The sequence below is a fragment of the Parambassis ranga genome, chromosome 20 (genome assembly GCF_900634625.1).
Source record: "Parambassis ranga chromosome 20, fParRan2.1, whole genome shotgun sequence".
NCBI classification, from domain to species: domain Eukaryota; kingdom Metazoa; phylum Chordata; class Actinopteri; family Ambassidae; genus Parambassis; species Parambassis ranga.
In genome coordinates, this window is record NC_041040.1 from 16885994 (window position 1) to 16904178 (window position 18185).

Here is an 18185-nt window from a genome sequence, read left to right on the forward strand (position 1 = left end):
TCCACTGCATTAACGTTATCATTGTGTCAAAACTCATTTTTATTTTTTTAATTACTTAAATTGTGAATTATGAGAACAAATAAATCAGCTCTATTGACACGTCTATTGAGATATCTTCTTCATATTGTGCAGACAACAAGTTTTCACTTTAAACATAACAGATATATATAATCAATGATATATATGCACCCATCAATATATTACTGTTACAGGAAGGCATAGACACTCTTCTCCATGTGGTATTCTGTTTGCAAAAGAAGATGACACTCAGAAGTTTAGTGTTACCTTGTGAAACTGAGAAGAACATAACCACAGCCAGGCTGAGCAGGAAAATCCAACTCCTGACAGAAAGACCGGTCCACATCTTCAGGCGCTGCACGGAAAACTGAAACCCTTCAACTCTGGACCTCAGCTGTAAAGGTTTATTCAGTTATTAAGAGCAGAACTTTTCTATGATGGGTGAGCAAAGGAAGGATGGTCTTTTATACTGTAGGTTCACACAGAAAGAGGAACTGTTGTAGTCTTGCACAACAGCTAAGATGGAAATAATCATGCTGCAGGAATGACGAGACAGGCAGACAACACAGACCACACACATCAGTCATGGCCATATACAGTATGTTCAGGATCTTTCCCTGATGGGAGTTCACTCTGTTACCTGACGTGCTGCGATTAGTTCACAGATGGTTATATTTCTGTTACTACAGTCATTATTACAGCAGTATTTTCATAACACTGATGATATAAAACTAACACGTATTCCTAATATGCAACGTCTGTAGTTTGATAACAGAAAAACGAAAATATGTAAATGACTACAGCAATATAGGGATGTACTAAACTAAGGAAAAGCTATGAGATGTAAGACCAGACTGCAAAAACTGCACATCCACAGCTGACAGTTTTACAAAATCATGCAGTGAGTGATGAATTATATCAATGGACAGGACTCAAGTTATTCTTAGCTCCATGTGTGAGAAACAGGAGGGGAATCACCTGAATCAGGCTAAGAGGCACACTAAGAATAGCCATCAGTGTCTGACCAACCCGAATATTTTTGGTGTTCACTGTTACTATAATAACTACAAGAAACAGTCAGTGGCATGAGGCATGCTTAACCACCATAAAAAGAGGAATTACTCACATACATGGAATGTGTGTGTGCATGGAAACGTGTCAAAGGAAGATTCAATATTTTCCACAACTTACAGTCTTGTGAATGGAGCTCACAGTGACAATAGACTTGACATATTTTGATTTTTGATTTATAGTGGAATACCACCTGTTTGTTTTTGTGGACTGCAATGTGTTATAGAACCACATAAAATCACGTTATTTAAACCCACATCTTGATAAAAGTTAGAGCCTATATTTAAGTCTATTCTACAAATCAATGTGAAATCCACTGTGTTAGGGAACAAAATCAGTCCCTTCTTAGGTTTAAAAAGGAGAACTTTTTGTGTATTTCTGTTTTTGTGTTTTTTTTCTGAAAATATCTGTTAAAAATGGATGGATGGATGAGCTTACTGTTGCACCTCATATTAAACACATTTTTTATCTTTAACTCTGTGGAAAGTCCCAGCTGGTCAGCAACGTGCAGCAGGATGGAAAAACATCCTTTAAAGGGCGGGGCAAGTGTGTAAACACACACATATTTATCAGTGGGTGTGGGTTTGAAGCTATCTTTTACAGATGAGTCCTCTCTGTCTGTTTTTTCTTTCTTACTATGGTAATACTATTCTTACTATGGTACTGTGTTAAGTTTTAATTTAAGCAGTCATAGCTGGGAGAGCTGTTTATATTTTATTTTATCTTTATTTTGCATGTTTTAATTAAAAAATATCACATTGAATATTTTGTTTTTAACCAGACAGGTTTGTAAAGTTCTTATACATCTCTGTTGTGAAACTGTAATCTGGCAAATTGTATGATGCACAGTACATATAATCATACTTAACAATGCATTAATACATTAATGTTTACTTATACTCCAAAATCAATGTATATTGGCTGATATTCTGAATAGAAGGCTCCTACACCTCCTCACGTCTTTGTTTTTCAAATCGACCGCGTCTCCTGTGTTCTCGCGAGATCTGGACAACAGCGCCCCCTTATTTGTGTGTGGAAAAGCAACGGGAGGTATGAGGAATACTCCGCGGCTAACGATAGCCAGGTACACAATTAGGGAAATATTTTGCTTTCGGTGGTCGCTGACTCTCCGGGGGTCTGCCAGAAGCTGCGGGGGGACATATTTTCTGCTAACTCGTTGGTTTCCCTGCACTTTCCCTCCTAGGTGAGCACAGGCAGCGACAGACTGCCGCTAATCCCGTGAAGTGGGAAGCGGCCTGCTTTTTGTAGCCGGCTTTCCGGTGCAGCTCAGGCGGATAGCACCGTCACCAGAGCCCGGTGCTTCCACTGGCTGGTTTTTCTTTACACCGTCAGGAGCTTTGGAGTTCAAACGTATGTTGATTTTATTACCCACGGCTTCTTTTTAACTCATTTCCTCTTCAATCGACGTGCAGCTGTCGGCGTCTGTCGCCAAAAAGGACCATTTAAAGCAGGGGCGGCCTGTTTTGTTTTCGAGCCGCCATGAATCTCTGCGAACAATAACACAACCATAACGAGCCTGCTGGGGCTGCACTGCCTACTGAAAGAGAGCCACGGATGTCCCGGGTGGGATAATTAATGCATCGTGTGATACCAGCTCAGGACCGACGTGAAAACCCGGGACCAGCATCTGTGCGGACTATGGAATTATCCCGGGAAACCGTTGCAAACCGTTGCCACGAAAGCCCCTGTTTGAATTCGGGCTCCGCTGCTGCTGCTGCTAGCTAACCAGCTGCAAGGGACGCTAACAGGCCAGCGGCGGAGGAAGGAGCGCCGCCTCGTTTATCGCCACTCACGCGTGGTATGGAAACGAACCGAACCGCTGTGGGTGAAGCGACATTTCTATGCATGGTCAGCCTGCCTGTGACTGCTTTTAACATCTCCGATCAACGGCTGCGTTGCTTTCCGAGCAGGGGCTTTACACTGAGGATGGATCGGCTGTGACTGGGGATGTGTAACCGGGAGTCCTCTGCACGCAGGCTGCTCTACATGTTGGATTTACCGGCGGGGAATTGAAGCCGTTCTCTCCATCTATGCTCTCTTCAAAGCCACCGTGTCAGACACAGTCGTTTTACCTCGCTGAACACGGAGGTGCGGGTCTGCTGCCTCCTCATTCGGTTGGTTTTTGTGCATTTCTGTGTGACTTTTTAACGTATTAATACACCTTTACTGGATCCCCGGGCCAGGCAGCTGAGATGAACCCGGTGAATGCGACCTCTCTCTACGTGTCCGCGAGCCGTTCGGTGCTGCAGTGCGATCCCCGAGACCCCCGGGCCCTTGCGGAGCTCTGCAAGCTGCTGCCGTTTTTCCGCCAGTCCCTGTCCTGCCTGGTGTGCGGTGAGTGTGTGTGGTTCTGCTCTTTATTTAATGAAACACCTGTTTGGATGTGTTTTCAGAGGTTTTCAGTAACGTGCCTTGTTTTCGCTGTGCAGAGGGAGCCAACCTTTAAATAGTGATGCATTCACGAACGGTCGGAAATATCAGATCTAGCTCTAAGAGTCCACCATCGTCTACTAGTAAACAAGTTTACGAGTTCATGTTGCTGCTACTACAGTTAACTGTGCTGTGTATGAAATATAAACATGAATATTGCGGCGACTCCTTATTGCTGGTACATGTCATGTACATTTAATGTATGTAATCAATAATAAGAGGCTGTAATACACGAGGAACGCCTTTACTTTGGATACTCGGATTGTTTTTAGGTCCAAACCTCTCTTCACACACATTAAGTTAAACAAATTGTGAGACTTTGCAAGGGTCCTTTTGCTTTTTGGTGATTTAAACAGTTAAACTATGTTTATGAAACCTAAAAATGTAAATTACGAGGTGCCATGAACGCATCATCATCCTCAGCAACACCCATCATGACACACCCCCCTGTGTGAGCTGTTCGGCAGCATCGGGGCGTTTCTCTGTTTATCGTGTTGAATAACAGTTCCTTCACATTCTGGATGTGAAGCACTTAATCTTTCGTCTTCCTCAAAACGTAAAATCTATGGTCAGAAAGGTAAAGCCAGGTAGATACTTGAGGAAAAAATCTTGTATACAGTATTTAAATATTTATGGATAATACAGTTCAAAATTGTCTTTCATTCTGGCAAGGAGCCATGTAGCTGGTCTGCTTGCAAGTAAACTTTTATTTATTTTAAATGTATATATAATGGATGGTTTTCACTGTTCATACATAATGCAGGGGTTTTCTTTTAGCCCTCCCGAGTGGACACACTGCTGCTGTGTTTCATGTCCAAATAGAGGAGAAACTGGTTGGCCTTTTTATGCTCTCAGAGAGTGGATGGATACATGGGTTATTTATAAATTGCTGGTGTATTTTTTTTATATTTTAGTGAGGGGTAAAGGTGATGTTTGTGTTGCTGTCAGAGGCATCATCATCCATCATCACGGTGTAAATAATACATAATGTTATCCACTCGCTGTATGCCGTTATGTGGGATTGATCTGCAGGCAGTGCGGAGCATGTAGCATTAGTTGTTTCTTATGAATGGACCTTCATCCTTTTTTCCTATCTGCAGCTGCACTCTCTAGCGGCCAGCGTTGCTAAGGAAGCCCCTCTCAAAGAGCAGCTGTCATTCAGTGTGGCAGCTTGCCAAGCACCGTTTAGGTTTCCAAATACACATCAGCTTAAGGCTGTCTAAACACGAAAAAAGGAACTTTGGGTCTGTAGATAAAGCCATGGGCCATAATTTAACAGATAAGAGGTTGACTTGCACACTCACTGTGGCATATTTGTTGGTTAGATAAGGATTTTATGGCCATGCCTGTGCGGATGTTAAACTGTGATGCTGTTTTGACATCCTGTGAATCCTGAATTAATCATTAGTGTGAACTGTTTTGCACTGTGATATGTGTGATTTATTGACGTATTCTATATTTGTTTTCTTCTCCTGATATGTTCAGGCAACCTGTTACAGGACCCGGTCGCTCCCACCAACTCATCATGTCAGCATTATGTCTGTCGAGGCTGTAAGGGTCAGAGGATGCAGCTGAGGCAGTCCTGTAGCTGGTGTAAGGACTATTCCCGCTTTGAGGAAAATAAGCAACTGTCTTTGCTCATCCACTGTTACAGGAAGCTCTGTGTCTATATCACCCAGTCCCCACTTGCTCCACACATAGCCAACGCTGCCAGTGACTCACCAGACCTACAGGCTATCCTCAATGAGGGCCTCACGTTAGCTGAGAGCGAGCCTGAGCCAGAGGACGTTTCAGGTTCAGCTGCACTGTCACAGACACCATCCACCTCAGAGGTGGTTCAGCCTGATGAAGCTCTACCTTTGAAGGAGCTAAAGAGGGAGGAGCCCAGCCCCATGAGCATTAATGGACTGCATGATTGTAACGGCCTTGTCAGTTCAGACTCTCTGCAGCCCATCACCATAGAAACAGGTGGAGGTGTTGCGAAGCAGGAGAGCTTTTCAGAGGAGATCCCGGTGTGTGTGAGCGTCACAGAGACCGGGGAAGCAGGCCTTTGTGACATCAGCGCCTTTGGTGATGAACTGAAACATGGTGGGGGCCCTTTATTGTTGAGTGTTGAGGAGGTGCTTAGGACTCTGGAGACAGACACTGACCCTGACCCCTCACCTGAGCACAACCCCCAGCCAGACTGCCACCCTTCTGCACCCCAGTCCAGCCTCAACGGGCCTCACTGTCCATCTGGCCCGGACTCCTCCTGCCTCATTCCTTCCCTTCCCAGCCCTCACCCCCTCCAGCCTCACCCACAGCCCTCCCTGCAACCTTGCCCTCACCCTTCTATGGTCATCCCCTTTGTACCTCCTCGGTGCTACCGCAAGCGCTCCCGCTCGGAAAGTGACAGCGAGAAGGTGCAACCCCTACCCATTTCCAGCCTGCTACGAGGGCCCCCAGTAGGTGCCAACTGCTCCCCCCTCCACCCTAACCCTGGTGCCACCACCAAACAGGAGCCTAAGTTCCCTGCAGCCACGCCTCACCCCCACCTTGCCCCGGTGCCTAATGGCGGCCCCCCAAAGGTGGGCAAGACGGTGCTGGTGTCCAATAAGGCGCTGAAAAAGACTGTTGAGCACCACGGGGTCTCCAAGAAGGCTTACACGAAGGCCAGGCAAGGGGCCCCTAAGCCCCGTGCACAGCCCCGTGACAGAGTACCCCCACACCCTCACGCACACCCCCTGGCACACCCACCCAGCCCCTCGAAGCCACTGTATAAAAAGCCTGTGGAAAAGAAGGGCTGCAAGTGTGGCCGCGCTACACAGAACCCCTCGGTATTGACCTGTAGGGGGCAGCGCTGCCCCTGCTACTCCAATCGCAAGGTGAGAGCAGCACTGGAGCTAAACCTGGACTTAATAGCACAAAGGATAATTTCATTATATTTAACACTTTGTTTGCATTTCTGTATAACTTGAAGTTGTCCTATAAACTTTTAATGGAGCTGTAGACATTTCTCTATCAAAGGTTTATCCACTGTGCTTAATTTAACCTCTTTGTAGGCACCCACCCATCCTATGAACGAGTGCATCATTTGTTATTATAAATAAACCTTGTTGTTATTATGGTCGTTTGTGTTTTCAGGCTTGTCTGGACTGTATCTGCCGTGGCTGCCAGAACTCCTATATGGCCAACGGAGAGAAGAAGCTGGAGGCCTTCGCCGTGCCAGAGAAAGCTTTGGAACAGACACGACTCACACTGGGCATCAACCTCACCAGTATCACTGCAGCAGCCCTCCGTAGCCCTGCGACTAGCTCCCCCGGCAGCACTCTTCTTAACGTCACCGCGGGTACTGGGGCGCCAGTCACAGCCACCTTCCTGTCGGGGGCGGGGCATGACAACCGGGGCTTTGACGATTCACTGGAGATGCGGTTTGACTGTTGAGGTCCTGCCCCTGTCGTCATGCACATTCCCCGCCCCGCTTACTGGGCGTCATCCATCGGGTCGTGTCGGGGACCTGCAGTGGTGGAGCCAGAACAAGGCAGCTACAGTGACAAGCGGTAGTGAGGGTTACCAGCAGAAGCTGAGGAGTCGCCCTCCGTCCAGTGCCCGAAACTGCACCATGCTTGTGGTCTTGCATATAGAGAAGAAGAAGAAGAAGAAAGGCGATGTAGCGTTACTGTATGTGCAGAGATTTCATTTCAGTGGGGATAGTTTTTTTTTCTTCTCTGCTAAGGGTAAATGTGTAGAGCATGTTGTGTAGCCAAGTCGGGAGTGCTGACCATGGTCACGCCTCTGTGTGTGTGTGTGTGTGTGTGTGTGTGTGTGTGTGTGTGTGTGTGTGTGTGTGCATGTGAGAGTGTGTGTGTATGAGGGTAGTAAGGGTTTGGTTTGGAGATGAACCTTATTAGCAGGACTGGAGACATCATCATCAGAGACTGGTGTAATTTATATAAATGAAAGAACTTTTTGTACATGGATCAGTTTCCATTTAAGAGGACATTTTATGATATATTTTATAAGTTACGGTAAAACCAATGGAAGCCAGTGCAGGGGCAGATCTGCTTTCAACCAGAACATTTTCACACTGGTAAAAGATGGTATTTTAGAAACTCTATAAAATAATATGAACCTAAACTCTCCGAAGAAATAAAGAAATAATAACTTTCTGATATAAGCTGAAGACCTGGGATGTGAATTTAACCACCACCCATATTTGATTTTGTTGAATGTTTATACACTACCAAACATTATCACAACATGTTGTACACATGTAAACATGTATTGAACTGGCCAAATGGTCCACTTTGGACGGGCTGGGAGATGACGCTTCTTTTCCTGGCTGGATGTTTGATGTCAGGAGTTACTCTGTTTATCATCTGTGTACTCTTGTGTTAAGCATTTTTTTTACACTGGCCACACACAGCTTCAAACCACCACTTCTCCGATCTGTTATTACTGGTGTTAAAACCTCTGGTTGACTGCAGGCCCGCCGCACTGTTTTTCACAAATACTTTGGTTTCTGGAAGCTACACACCTGCTGCTAAAGACTACAAATGACTCAAAGAAGGAGAGCATACCTGTTTTCCTCGTCCTTTGTTTTGTTTTCCCCCTGTTCTGTTCTTGTCAATGACTTGGGTTAACAACATTTGCAGTATTTATTGGACGTCTCCTAACATAGGTTACATGTTGGGCATCAGTTTTGCCAGCTCCGCCTGTTGTCGATCCGATCTGGACTGTTCTGTGTTGGTTAAGTTGCCGTCTTCTTAGTGTTAGTTTCTGGTGTCTCCAAACAGATTTTGTTCTCCCTCTGGGCATTTAAATACCTGTAATATAACTGTAACATATTTCCACAAAAAAGAAAGAAAATCAAAAACTTTACAAGTGTTGTGTGATTTTTGTTTGGATGCATCACTGATTTCAGCCTGGTTTGATCCTGACTGCAGTGCAGCAGTTTGGTACTAGAGGGCAGCGCAGGACTTGATGTTGTAGGATTTATTACACTCAACAAAAATATAAACGCAACACTTTTGTTTTTGCTCCCATGTTTCATGAGATGGACTTGAAGATCTAAACTTCATTCCAGATACACAATATTACCATTCCTCTCAAACATTGTTCACAAATCTGTCTAAATGTGTGATAGTGAGCACTTCTGCTTTGCTGAGATAATCCATCCCACCTCACAGGTGTGCCACATCAAGATGCTGATCTGACATCATGATTAGTGCACAGGTGTACCTTAAACTGCCCACAATAAAAGGCCACCCTGAAATGTGCAGTTTTGTCTCACAGCAAAATGCCACAGATGCCACAAGCATTGAGGGAGCGTGCAATTGGCATGCTGACAGCAGGAATGTCAACCAGATCTGTTGCTCGTGCATTGAATGTTCATTTCTCCACCATAAGCCGTCTCCAAAGGCGTTTCAGAGAATATGGCAGTACATCCAACCGGCCTCACAACCGCAGACCACGAGTAACCACACCAGCCCAGGACCTCCACATCCAGCAGGTTCACCTCCGAGATCGTCTGAGACCAGCCACTCAGACAGCTGCTGAAACAATTGGTTTGCATAACCAAACAATTTCTGCACAAACTGTCAGAAACCGTCTCAGGGAAGCTCAACTGCATGCTCGTCGTCCTCATCGGGGTCTTAACCTGACTCCAGATCGTCGCCGTAACAGACTTGAGTGGGCAAATGCTCACATTCGATGGCGTCTAGCACGTTGGAGAGGTGTTCTCTTCACGGATGAATCTCGGTTTACATTGTTCAGATGTGTGTGCAGATGGCAGACAGCGTGTGTGGCGTCGTGTGGGTGAGCGCTTTGCTGATGTCAATGTTGTGGATCGAGTGGCCCATGGTGGTGGTGGGGTCATGGTATGGGCAGGCATCTGTTATGGACGAAGAACACAGGTGCATTTTATTGATGGCATTTTGAATGCACAGAGATACCGGGATGAGATCCTGAGGCCCATTGTTGTGCCATACATCCATGAACATCACCTCATGTTTCAGCAAGATAATGCACGGCCCCATGTTGCAAGGATCTGTACACAATTCTTGGAAGCTGAAAATGTCCCAGTTCTTGCATGGCCAGCATACTCACCGGACATGTCACCCATTGAACATGTTTGGGATGTGCTTGACCAGCGTATACGACAGCGTGCACCAGTTCCCACTAATATCCAGCAACTTCACACAGCCATTGAAGAGGAGTGGACCAACATTCCACAGGCCACAATAGACAATCTGATAAACTCTATGCGAAGAAGATGTGTTGCACTGCATGAGGCAAATGGTGGTCACACCAGATACTGACTGGTTCTGAGTCCCCAGACCGCCAATAAAGCAGAAACAAAATGCACATTTCAGGGTGGCCTTTTATTGTGGGCAGTTTGAGGTACACCTGTGCACTAATCATGATGTCAGATCAGCATCTTGATGTGGCACACCTGTGAGGTGGGATGGATTATCTCAGCAAAGCAGAAGTGCTCACTATCACACATTTAGACAGATTTGTGAACAATGTTTGAGAGGAATGGTAATATTGTGTATCTGGAATGAAGTTTAGATCTTCAAGTCCTTCTCATGAAACATGGGAGCAAAAACAAAAGTGTTGCGTTTATATTTTTGTTGAGTGTATGTATCATCAGGAGTTATAACACACCTTGAAATATCCTGTTTTTCATGGCTTTACATGTGCTTTTATTACTTTTTGCAACCACACTTAAGTTTCAGGTTGACATCGAAATACCGTTTATTTGCCAGAATTTAAAGGTTTTAGAGCCAGAAGGGAATCGTGATCAGACTACAGCATGTTTTCTGGTTCTAAAACTTTTGTATTAACTAAATATAACTAAATATTTTTGTTTTATTTATGTTTTGTTGGTAATAACTACTGTTACAAACTTATGTAGAAGAATAGCTTTAAAAGCTGCACAGAACTCCTTGCCGTTGGCCTGCAGGGGGCGGTGCTGTCAATGCCTCTGATAGGTATGTGACTGTTTAATTTGCCTCAGTATTAAGTGTAGTCCAAATAACGTCCATATTCTGCACAAAAAAGGCAGAAGCTGCAGTTTTACAGTGAATTTATTTCACATATTTACACAAACACTTATTTACATTCACATTTTGTTATAATTTGTCTGATGAATGGATTTTGTTTGTTACACATCCTGATTGTAGTTGTATCCCTCAGGTGTTCCAACTCCAGCAGACAAAGACTGGCAGACTGTGGAGCCTAAGGTAATTCACATGAGACTGTTTTCTCCTATCACTTAAGTAAATTTAGTTTTTTTAAATATTTGCACATTCATCTTAAATTTAGCACAAGGTGCGTTTAAAGACGTTCTGCAGTGAATGTTGTGTTCATGTCATGTTGGAAAAGCCTTGTTTTTGTATTATTTGCTGCAGTGTTCACTACAACAGCTCAAACAACATGTGGGAAACAACAGGGCTGAAAGCAGCATTTTTCTGCTGTGTGGATGCAGACCTGAGCGATTGTTCTCAAAGTCTGAGAGTCACATCTGCAGTTGATCCAACATAACATGAATACCAACCGTTTGGGAGTGTTTAATGCACCACTTGGATAAAATGTTACAGTGGAGGAGCCAACATCTTGGAAGACTGACAGCAGAAGGAGAGACTGTGGTGCCGCCGCCAACAAAAGCACACCACAAAGTCTGATATGTAAGCAACAGTCTTCCAAAGTTACTGTTAAACTCATGAAATAATGAACTATTTCTTTTTAAAATATGGTTGACAACAGGAAGTGTGATGAAAAGGTGTCCACAATCAGTAATTGTCTTGTTTTTTTAAGTTTATGCTACTGCTGTCTGACAGCAGGAACATGAAGAGCTCCAGAATCCATGTTTAAAGGCTTGTTAGAAAAATAAAATACACAAATTATAGAACAATATTTACATCTTTGAAGCAAACATATATCCAGAGATTTACTTTAGAACATTTAGTTATCACTTATCTGGACTGAAATTACCAAGTTTTGTACAAAAAAAGTAGTGTTGTATCTGAAATTGTAAACTGCTAATCCTCATGTCTCCACTAGAGGGCAGAAATCGTGTGTGTTGTAGCCTACAATGTTTGAACAGCATAGAAAATGTCAATTTGAATGATCTAAAAGGATTTTTCATCCGAACTGAATGAAATGATAATTTGATGCTACATGCTATGCTACGTATAATAGCTGTCATTCAAACGTACACAGTTTAGCAAAGAATTGCTTCGTATATGTTGTGTTTAGGCACCCTACGAGGCTGATGAGGTCGAAAATGGCAGTTCCTCACACGGCCACTTGAGGATGGATACAAATGTGAGTCGGTCCTCAAAGACCTCTATACTAAAATGTCTGACTTTACAGCAGAAATTAAATTAGATTAGGGTTTATAGTGATGCAGAATTAAGGGGCGGGGCTACTCTTGAGTGACAGTTGGCTCGAGTCTAGGTCAGCTTGTAAGCCTATCCTGGAAGCAGCTGAGACACAACACAGTAGAGAAAATCAAATCAGGTATGTACATCTACACACTCGGATCGAACATCTGTTGAATTTCAATTGGTCACGCACATACACATCAGTCTCTCCTCTACATACAAAACCAGTGTTGTCAAACTTTGTGGAAAAAAAGGAAAGAATTCCACATGAGTCGCTGTCGCAGTCTTTCACTCTGCCCACCTGCTGAGCCTCTAGCTGATGAGAAAGGCCCCGAAGAAGCTGCTCTTCTCGTCCATGTCCACAGCAGAGGCGTTGGTCACGGTGACAAACAGGCGGTCGCCCGTGCTGAGCGGGAACAGCCCTCCCTGGTGGGCGGAGTGCAGCGAGAACTGGGAGCCGCGAGACCAGCAGGAGGTGCGGCTCGTCTTCATCAGCAGGATGGGAACCGGGTAGGAGCTCACCTGGTGGGGGAAAAGGAGGTGTTTAGTCAACCTTTGATGGTCAGCTGTATTTTTCTGATATCTGAGATGCTGTGACGGACACGGCACACACTCACTGTCTGGATTCACATTAGAGTGGAGACTCAGAGGCCACTAACACACTCTCCTGTGAGTCATCAGTCTGTGCTGTTCAGTGCAAACTAAAAACATAAGTTTGCTGAAAAGTTGTGCCAAGCAATTTTTCTTCTGACGCTGGAGCTTTGTTGTGTTGAATCCGTGCCAAAACAAAATCTTACTCAAGCCAAAGCAAAGTGGAAGAAAATGGAAGACCGGTCAAACCAAACACACAGACTGAAAGCGTCTCTCACCTTTTTATAGACGTACTGCAGCAGGGGTCTCCCCCTGTCCTCGGCCTCCTCTCCGTCCTCACCCTCCTCTTCCAGGGAGTGGGTGTGTCTGAAGTACGTCTGGGCGTAGACGTAGTAGAGACCGGCCTGAGGCACCACCAGCTCCCCGTCCACCAGCTGGACGTCCTGGAGAAAGGCCAGTCCCTTCTGCCCCTCCCACCATGAGATTTTCTGGCCTTGAACTCGTCGACCAGCAGAGACTGGAGCTGAGGCAAATAAATAGAAAACATTTCAAAATAAAGTCCAAAGTCAAATCAGGTTTTTTTTAAAATAGAGGATCAATTAGACTTCAGTTTCACCTCCACCGTCTCGCTCCGGTTTGGGCACAAAGCTGCCGGTGACGTGAGCTGCGACTTTAGGGCGAGGGGAACCCTTGTCCTCCATCACAAGAGAGGGCAGTACGCGGGAGACTTCATCTAACATGGAGGAAGACGGATGACATTAACGCACATTACTAGCTGTAAAGGTCCGTGTGTGTGTGTGTGTGTGTTTTCTTACCTCTCACTGCTGATGAAATCTGCCTCTGGTAACGCTGAGACAGAGACTGCAGAGAAAACAGCAAAAACACACTAATTCAGGAACTCATCAGTGACCCACAGACCCTGGAAATGTGCTGACATCAGGATCAGGGAGTTTGCTCCAGTGAATAAAAAGGAGCCTTCATGTTCAGGCTGGTAACAGATCCTCCCCTGAAAATCAACCCCTCTTCCCCTTCTACGTGTTTTACGTTCCTTTGTACAATTAAATGTTGACCACTGCCAAAATGATTTTGTAGACTTGGATTCAAGACGTTTAAGAGGGGCTCTGTAAGGCATCCACACACGGAGACGAGACTTTTCCCCCACACGATATCATCAGCTAATAACGGGTACAGGTAAAGTTGTGTAGCAGGAGTTTCAGCAGTGTTGTTGCAGTTCTGTTGGGTCGCCAGCAGAGGTTGCAGAGGTTAATGATTTTTCTGTCTGAAAATATTTTTACAGCTTCAGCAATAACTTGGGGGGCCAGTAAAAGAAAACATATGCATGAAGTGAATTTACCTGCATGCAGTCTGTGTGAGCACCATGACTCATGAGGTGTTCTAAGAGCGGAGGAAGGACTTTAACTACAGTCTCCCAGACAGTTCCATTAAACGCTACAGTAAATCTATCTGCATCAGGTCTCCCACTGGTGATACACAAGAAACTCAGATTGAGTCCGTCTGGTCAGATCTTTTTTGGCGGTTATTGCATGTTTAGAAGCAGATGAGTGGCTCATCAGCAGTAAGGTTTATCTGAGCTCTCTTTTATTTGGGTCTTGATGATCAATTTAGAAGTGATTCCAGGACTTTCTCCACCAGAACCACCTTGCAAACAATCACGTCCCCCTGGCAATGGATCCTAGTACCTGCGTGAAGCCTTAAAATACGCATGTCAAACTGTACATGTTGCTGTGGTTTACACAGCTGCAAACTGAATGATGTCACAATCAGCCTTAGCGTAAATCGTAGCCTGCTAACATGCTAAATTAAAAGTGAGCTTGACCAAACACTGAGTGTGCCTAGCCTTTTTATGTGAAAATACAGACAGCACTCTGTGGTCGGCGCTGGTATTGCAAGCCCTCTGCTGCCACCTAGTGTCAGCCCAGACTTATCAATGAAACCTGTAGCATCAGCTGCGATCCAGACAGGATCAGAAAGCCTCTTGCTACGACCACCAAGAGCCTCATGGGTGAGGTTAGCATTAAAGCTAGCAGCATGTCTGCATACGATATTCTTTTGTTTCTATACCTGCTTGGTAAATGCATTTGTACTAGTAACTGAAGTAGTAAAGGGTCATTTTTGTTAGTGGACCTGCAGCTATATATATTCACTGTGCATCCTGGGCACAAACCAAACACTGGGCCAAGCTGTGCCAGAAATTTGTTTTTATTCTGAACTAAATTTAAGCAACCAGCCAAGTCAAGAGAGAAGGGAACAAAAAACAAACAACACACACAAATAGCAGGGAAATGAAAATGAATGCATTTGGTGTGTGTGTGTGTGTGTGTGTGTGTGTGTGTGAGGGAGAGAGAGAGAGAGAGAGAGAGAGCGAGCATGCACAGGGCAGCAGGTGAATGCATTCCTGTGCTGATTAAACCACGCAGGATCACATCACATCTTCAGCTATGAAGGAGCTCATTGTGCGTCTGCAGACAGTGATCTGGATCATTTCAGCATGTTTCTGGTCACAGGAAGCCCGCATAATAATAATAATGATGATGATGATAATGATGACTTCAGCCAACCTCTAGCATTATTCTATATCCATCTCACGGAGAACAGATCTCCATGAAAACAAAATAATAATTTATATTATTAACATAATTAATCATTAATTGGAGCTTTAGCCTAAACAGCATGGATTTTATTTCACCAACAAAAAAATAAATGTTCCTCATCATGGGGGGGGGGGGGGGGGGGGGGGTGGTTACATAAGAGACACAATAATAAAAAATAACCATAAAACTTCGGTAACATTTTCTTTGTCGGCATTGTGTTAGCCTCTGCAGCTGAAGTGTAGGGGGATTAGTAATGTCTCCAACATCCAGTGGGTGGGGGAGTTTTGATGCAGAGCAGGCCAGGAAAAGTTAGTTCCTGATCTCTCAGCAGCAGCAGGCCCAACCAATTCAATTCTGATCAGCCAAAAAAAACTGTGCGTGCATTTGTCATTCAGACTTGAGTGGATACGTTCTGATGCTGTACCTTCTCAATGAGCAGGTGAAGCTGCTGAGTGACCTGCCAGCACGGGTCCCCCCGCACGGCCGTGATGCTCTGCAGGTCAGCGCCCGTCAGACAGGAAACACTGCTCCTGGCGAAGGTCTCCTTCATCTGTGCGAGAAGTGCATGAAGCAAACTCTTCAGTCTCCTCAGCAAACATTCCCAACAAAGGTAATTCATCTCCTGCACTCTTGTTGTTTGGATAATCATACACTTTTGGGAGAAAAATGTCAACACACTCTTGGCATGTGTCTGTTTAGATTTCTATTTCCCACATATTGCTGCTTCATGTTATCTGAGTTAATGATTGATTACTGTAAACACAGACTGAGAGTGGAACTGGACCCAATCCAGGTAAGCAAAGGACTCACACACACACACACACACACACACACACACACAGCTCTGTGAAACTCTTCCTGATAACCAGTGCATCATAAAGAATAGCTGCAGACACCTTTGCTTTTCTTTACTTCCTACTGAACAGTAATGTGTGTGTGTGTGTCTGTGTGTGTTTGCACTGAGTTGCATTGTGCAGAACTGATTGACTGTAACATGAAGCAGCTTACAGTGTGTGGCCTGCATTACTTTGTGCAACAACAACACACACACACAAAAACACATTAGTCTACTTGTGCTCTGGAGCGCAGCAGCAGATCAACATCACAAACTGTCAGCATCACATTTAAGATGTGTGATAACTACACTGATGACGTCAAAGTCAACATCAAGAGTAACCCTGGCGTGTCTGCTGCGCGCCCTCCTCGCGGTGCGCAACGCATGGCGATGCGTAAAAAGCCTCCGCGCGCGCGTCTCCACTCCTTCAAGGCCAAACTTTTTTTGACTTTTTTTTTTCCTTACCGAGTTTAAAGCCGTGGTGAAGTGCAGCACGGTGATGGTGACGACCACAGTCTGCAGCAGAACCGCCACCAGCAGCAAGACCCCGAGCTTCGGACCGGAGCCCGTCATAACGACAGACCGCCGTCCGGTATACCCCAGCAGCGTGTCCCGTCCCGTGGCCCAACTTCCAAGAAGAACAATGGCAGAGAGCTGACTCCTTAACTTCTACCCTCCGTCCCCTGCAAGCAGGGGGAGGAGGAGGAGGAGGAAGAGGGGGCGGGGCCGGCCTAAGAACAAGAGCTTTTTCACTCTTTGAATTTCTGCTGCAGATTATTGTTTCGTTCATGCGCTGAACAAACACAGATAGCCTTCTAGTTTATTGTGAGCTCATATCTGTGCTGCACATCTGTTTTCCACGCGTCACCGTGAGAAACAACTAACACCTCGGACACCAGCTCAGCCTCTAAAACCTGCTCACAGGACCTTTATTAAACTGATGTGGAGACATCATTGTTTCCCCTGCAGTGAATGGCTTTCTCAGGGAAAACATAAACCGGCTCCAGAGGTTCCATGTGCTCTCTGAGACCACATCATACACTTTTTAGAATAAAGGACATTCCTGCTGTGTCTTTATAAACTGCTTTATCCAGACTTACATACTGTGGTATAGGGACATTAGAGGACACACTGATACATGTGTTTCTATGGGCAGATATCTGACCTGTATGATTCTTGGAAGCTGGCTTCATGGAGCCTCGTCTTTATCAGGCTGCATAACCAAAGCATGACGTTCCTCATCACTCATCATGGCTGCATCCATACAGGAGGCCAAAGAATGCTACTTCATGTCCTTCTGCCCCGCTCGGTGCAGTATGCTTTAAAAACCGAGCCCTGCTTTGATATATTCTCTGAAACAATCAATCAAAAGAGACTGAATGTTCCTAGACCATGAATGTAATATGTGTACATATATTGAAGGTCCAAAATATATATGATCATACACATGTGCATTTATTAACCCTTTCATATATTCATATTTACATCTGGGTCACATATCTATGTTTCTGTGTCTATATATATATATAAAATGTATGGCAATTTCTCTCTGTATATAGATGGACATATGTTATATATTAGATTTCTGTACAGGGTGGGATCAGGAGTCTGTGCCAAAGCAGGGATTTTCAGATTATATTGCTCTTATTTAATCCAGCAGTTATGGAGCAAATTATAATGTCTGTGTAAAAACTGGCACCTTGGACCCCCAGGAAGTGGTCTACAGCAGCCATGATATCAAAATGATGATCCTTTTCTATCTGAGGTGGAGAATTTCACTTATATATGATGTCAGCGTGGTCGTCTTTACAAAGTATTAAAGGCTGAAGGATGAAGGGTTAATACAAAGGGAGCAGTCAAGCATGGCCGTCAGTTCTGTCCTGTTACTATCAATATGCTGCTGTGCATTGAGGCTGGCTGAGCCTATAAATGGATCCTCGTCCTGTTGGGTTGTTCCTGCATCTGCAACATCTGGCCTCAATCTGGCTTGTACGCCCGCCATCCCCCGGGAGGCTCGCTCCCTGCTTAGGTTACACTCCAACGCTATACGCCTCTGCAGGGCCTGCTGGGGGTAACAGAGTGAGCAGCAGAAAATGTTCAGAGCATCTCCAACTACAGGCTACAGAGCCAGATGTGAATAATCTGTCGCACGCCCACTTGGTTTCATCACCTACATTCAGTCATTCAGGAGATGCACCCGGTGGGGCGACACGTCTCACCCCAACAAGGAGGCATCTC

General features: G+C 45.0%; 2 protein-coding genes across 3 annotated transcripts; one reads left to right on the forward strand and one right to left on the reverse strand.

The window, feature by feature from the left end:
- The first annotated feature begins 2115 nt into the window (after window positions 1–2115).
- On the forward strand, window positions 2116–8366 carry msl2b (MSL complex subunit 2b). The gene is made up of 4 exons (XM_028432612.1): window positions 2116–3198; window positions 3294–3444; window positions 5026–6404; window positions 6664–8366. The coding sequence occupies exons 2-4, from the start codon at window positions 3303–3305 to the stop codon at window positions 6961–6963; spliced, it is 1821 nt and encodes a 606-aa protein (XP_028288413.1). The 5' UTR covers window positions 2116–3198; window positions 3294–3302; the 3' UTR covers window positions 6964–8366.
- A 1015-nt stretch (window positions 8367–9381) lies between these two features.
- Window positions 9382–16620, reverse strand: tnfsf10 (TNF superfamily member 10). 2 transcript variants are annotated; one of them, XM_028432614.1, is made up of 7 exons: window positions 16413–16620; window positions 15537–15662; window positions 13316–13361; window positions 13117–13233; window positions 12779–13023; window positions 12211–12431; window positions 9382–9412 (listed from the first exon to the last, which is right to left on the reverse strand). In XM_028432614.1, the coding sequence occupies exons 1-6, from the start codon at window positions 16518–16520 to the stop codon at window positions 12222–12224; spliced, it is 852 nt and encodes a 283-aa protein (XP_028288415.1). In that variant the 5' UTR covers window positions 16521–16620; the 3' UTR covers window positions 9382–9412; window positions 12211–12221. The 2 variants fall into 2 exon arrangements, with proteins under 2 accessions (XP_028288415.1, XP_028288414.1); XM_028432613.1 differs by lacking the exon at window positions 9382–9412 and having other exon boundaries at window positions 10593–12431.
- Window positions 16621–18185: the final 1565 nt, after the last annotated feature.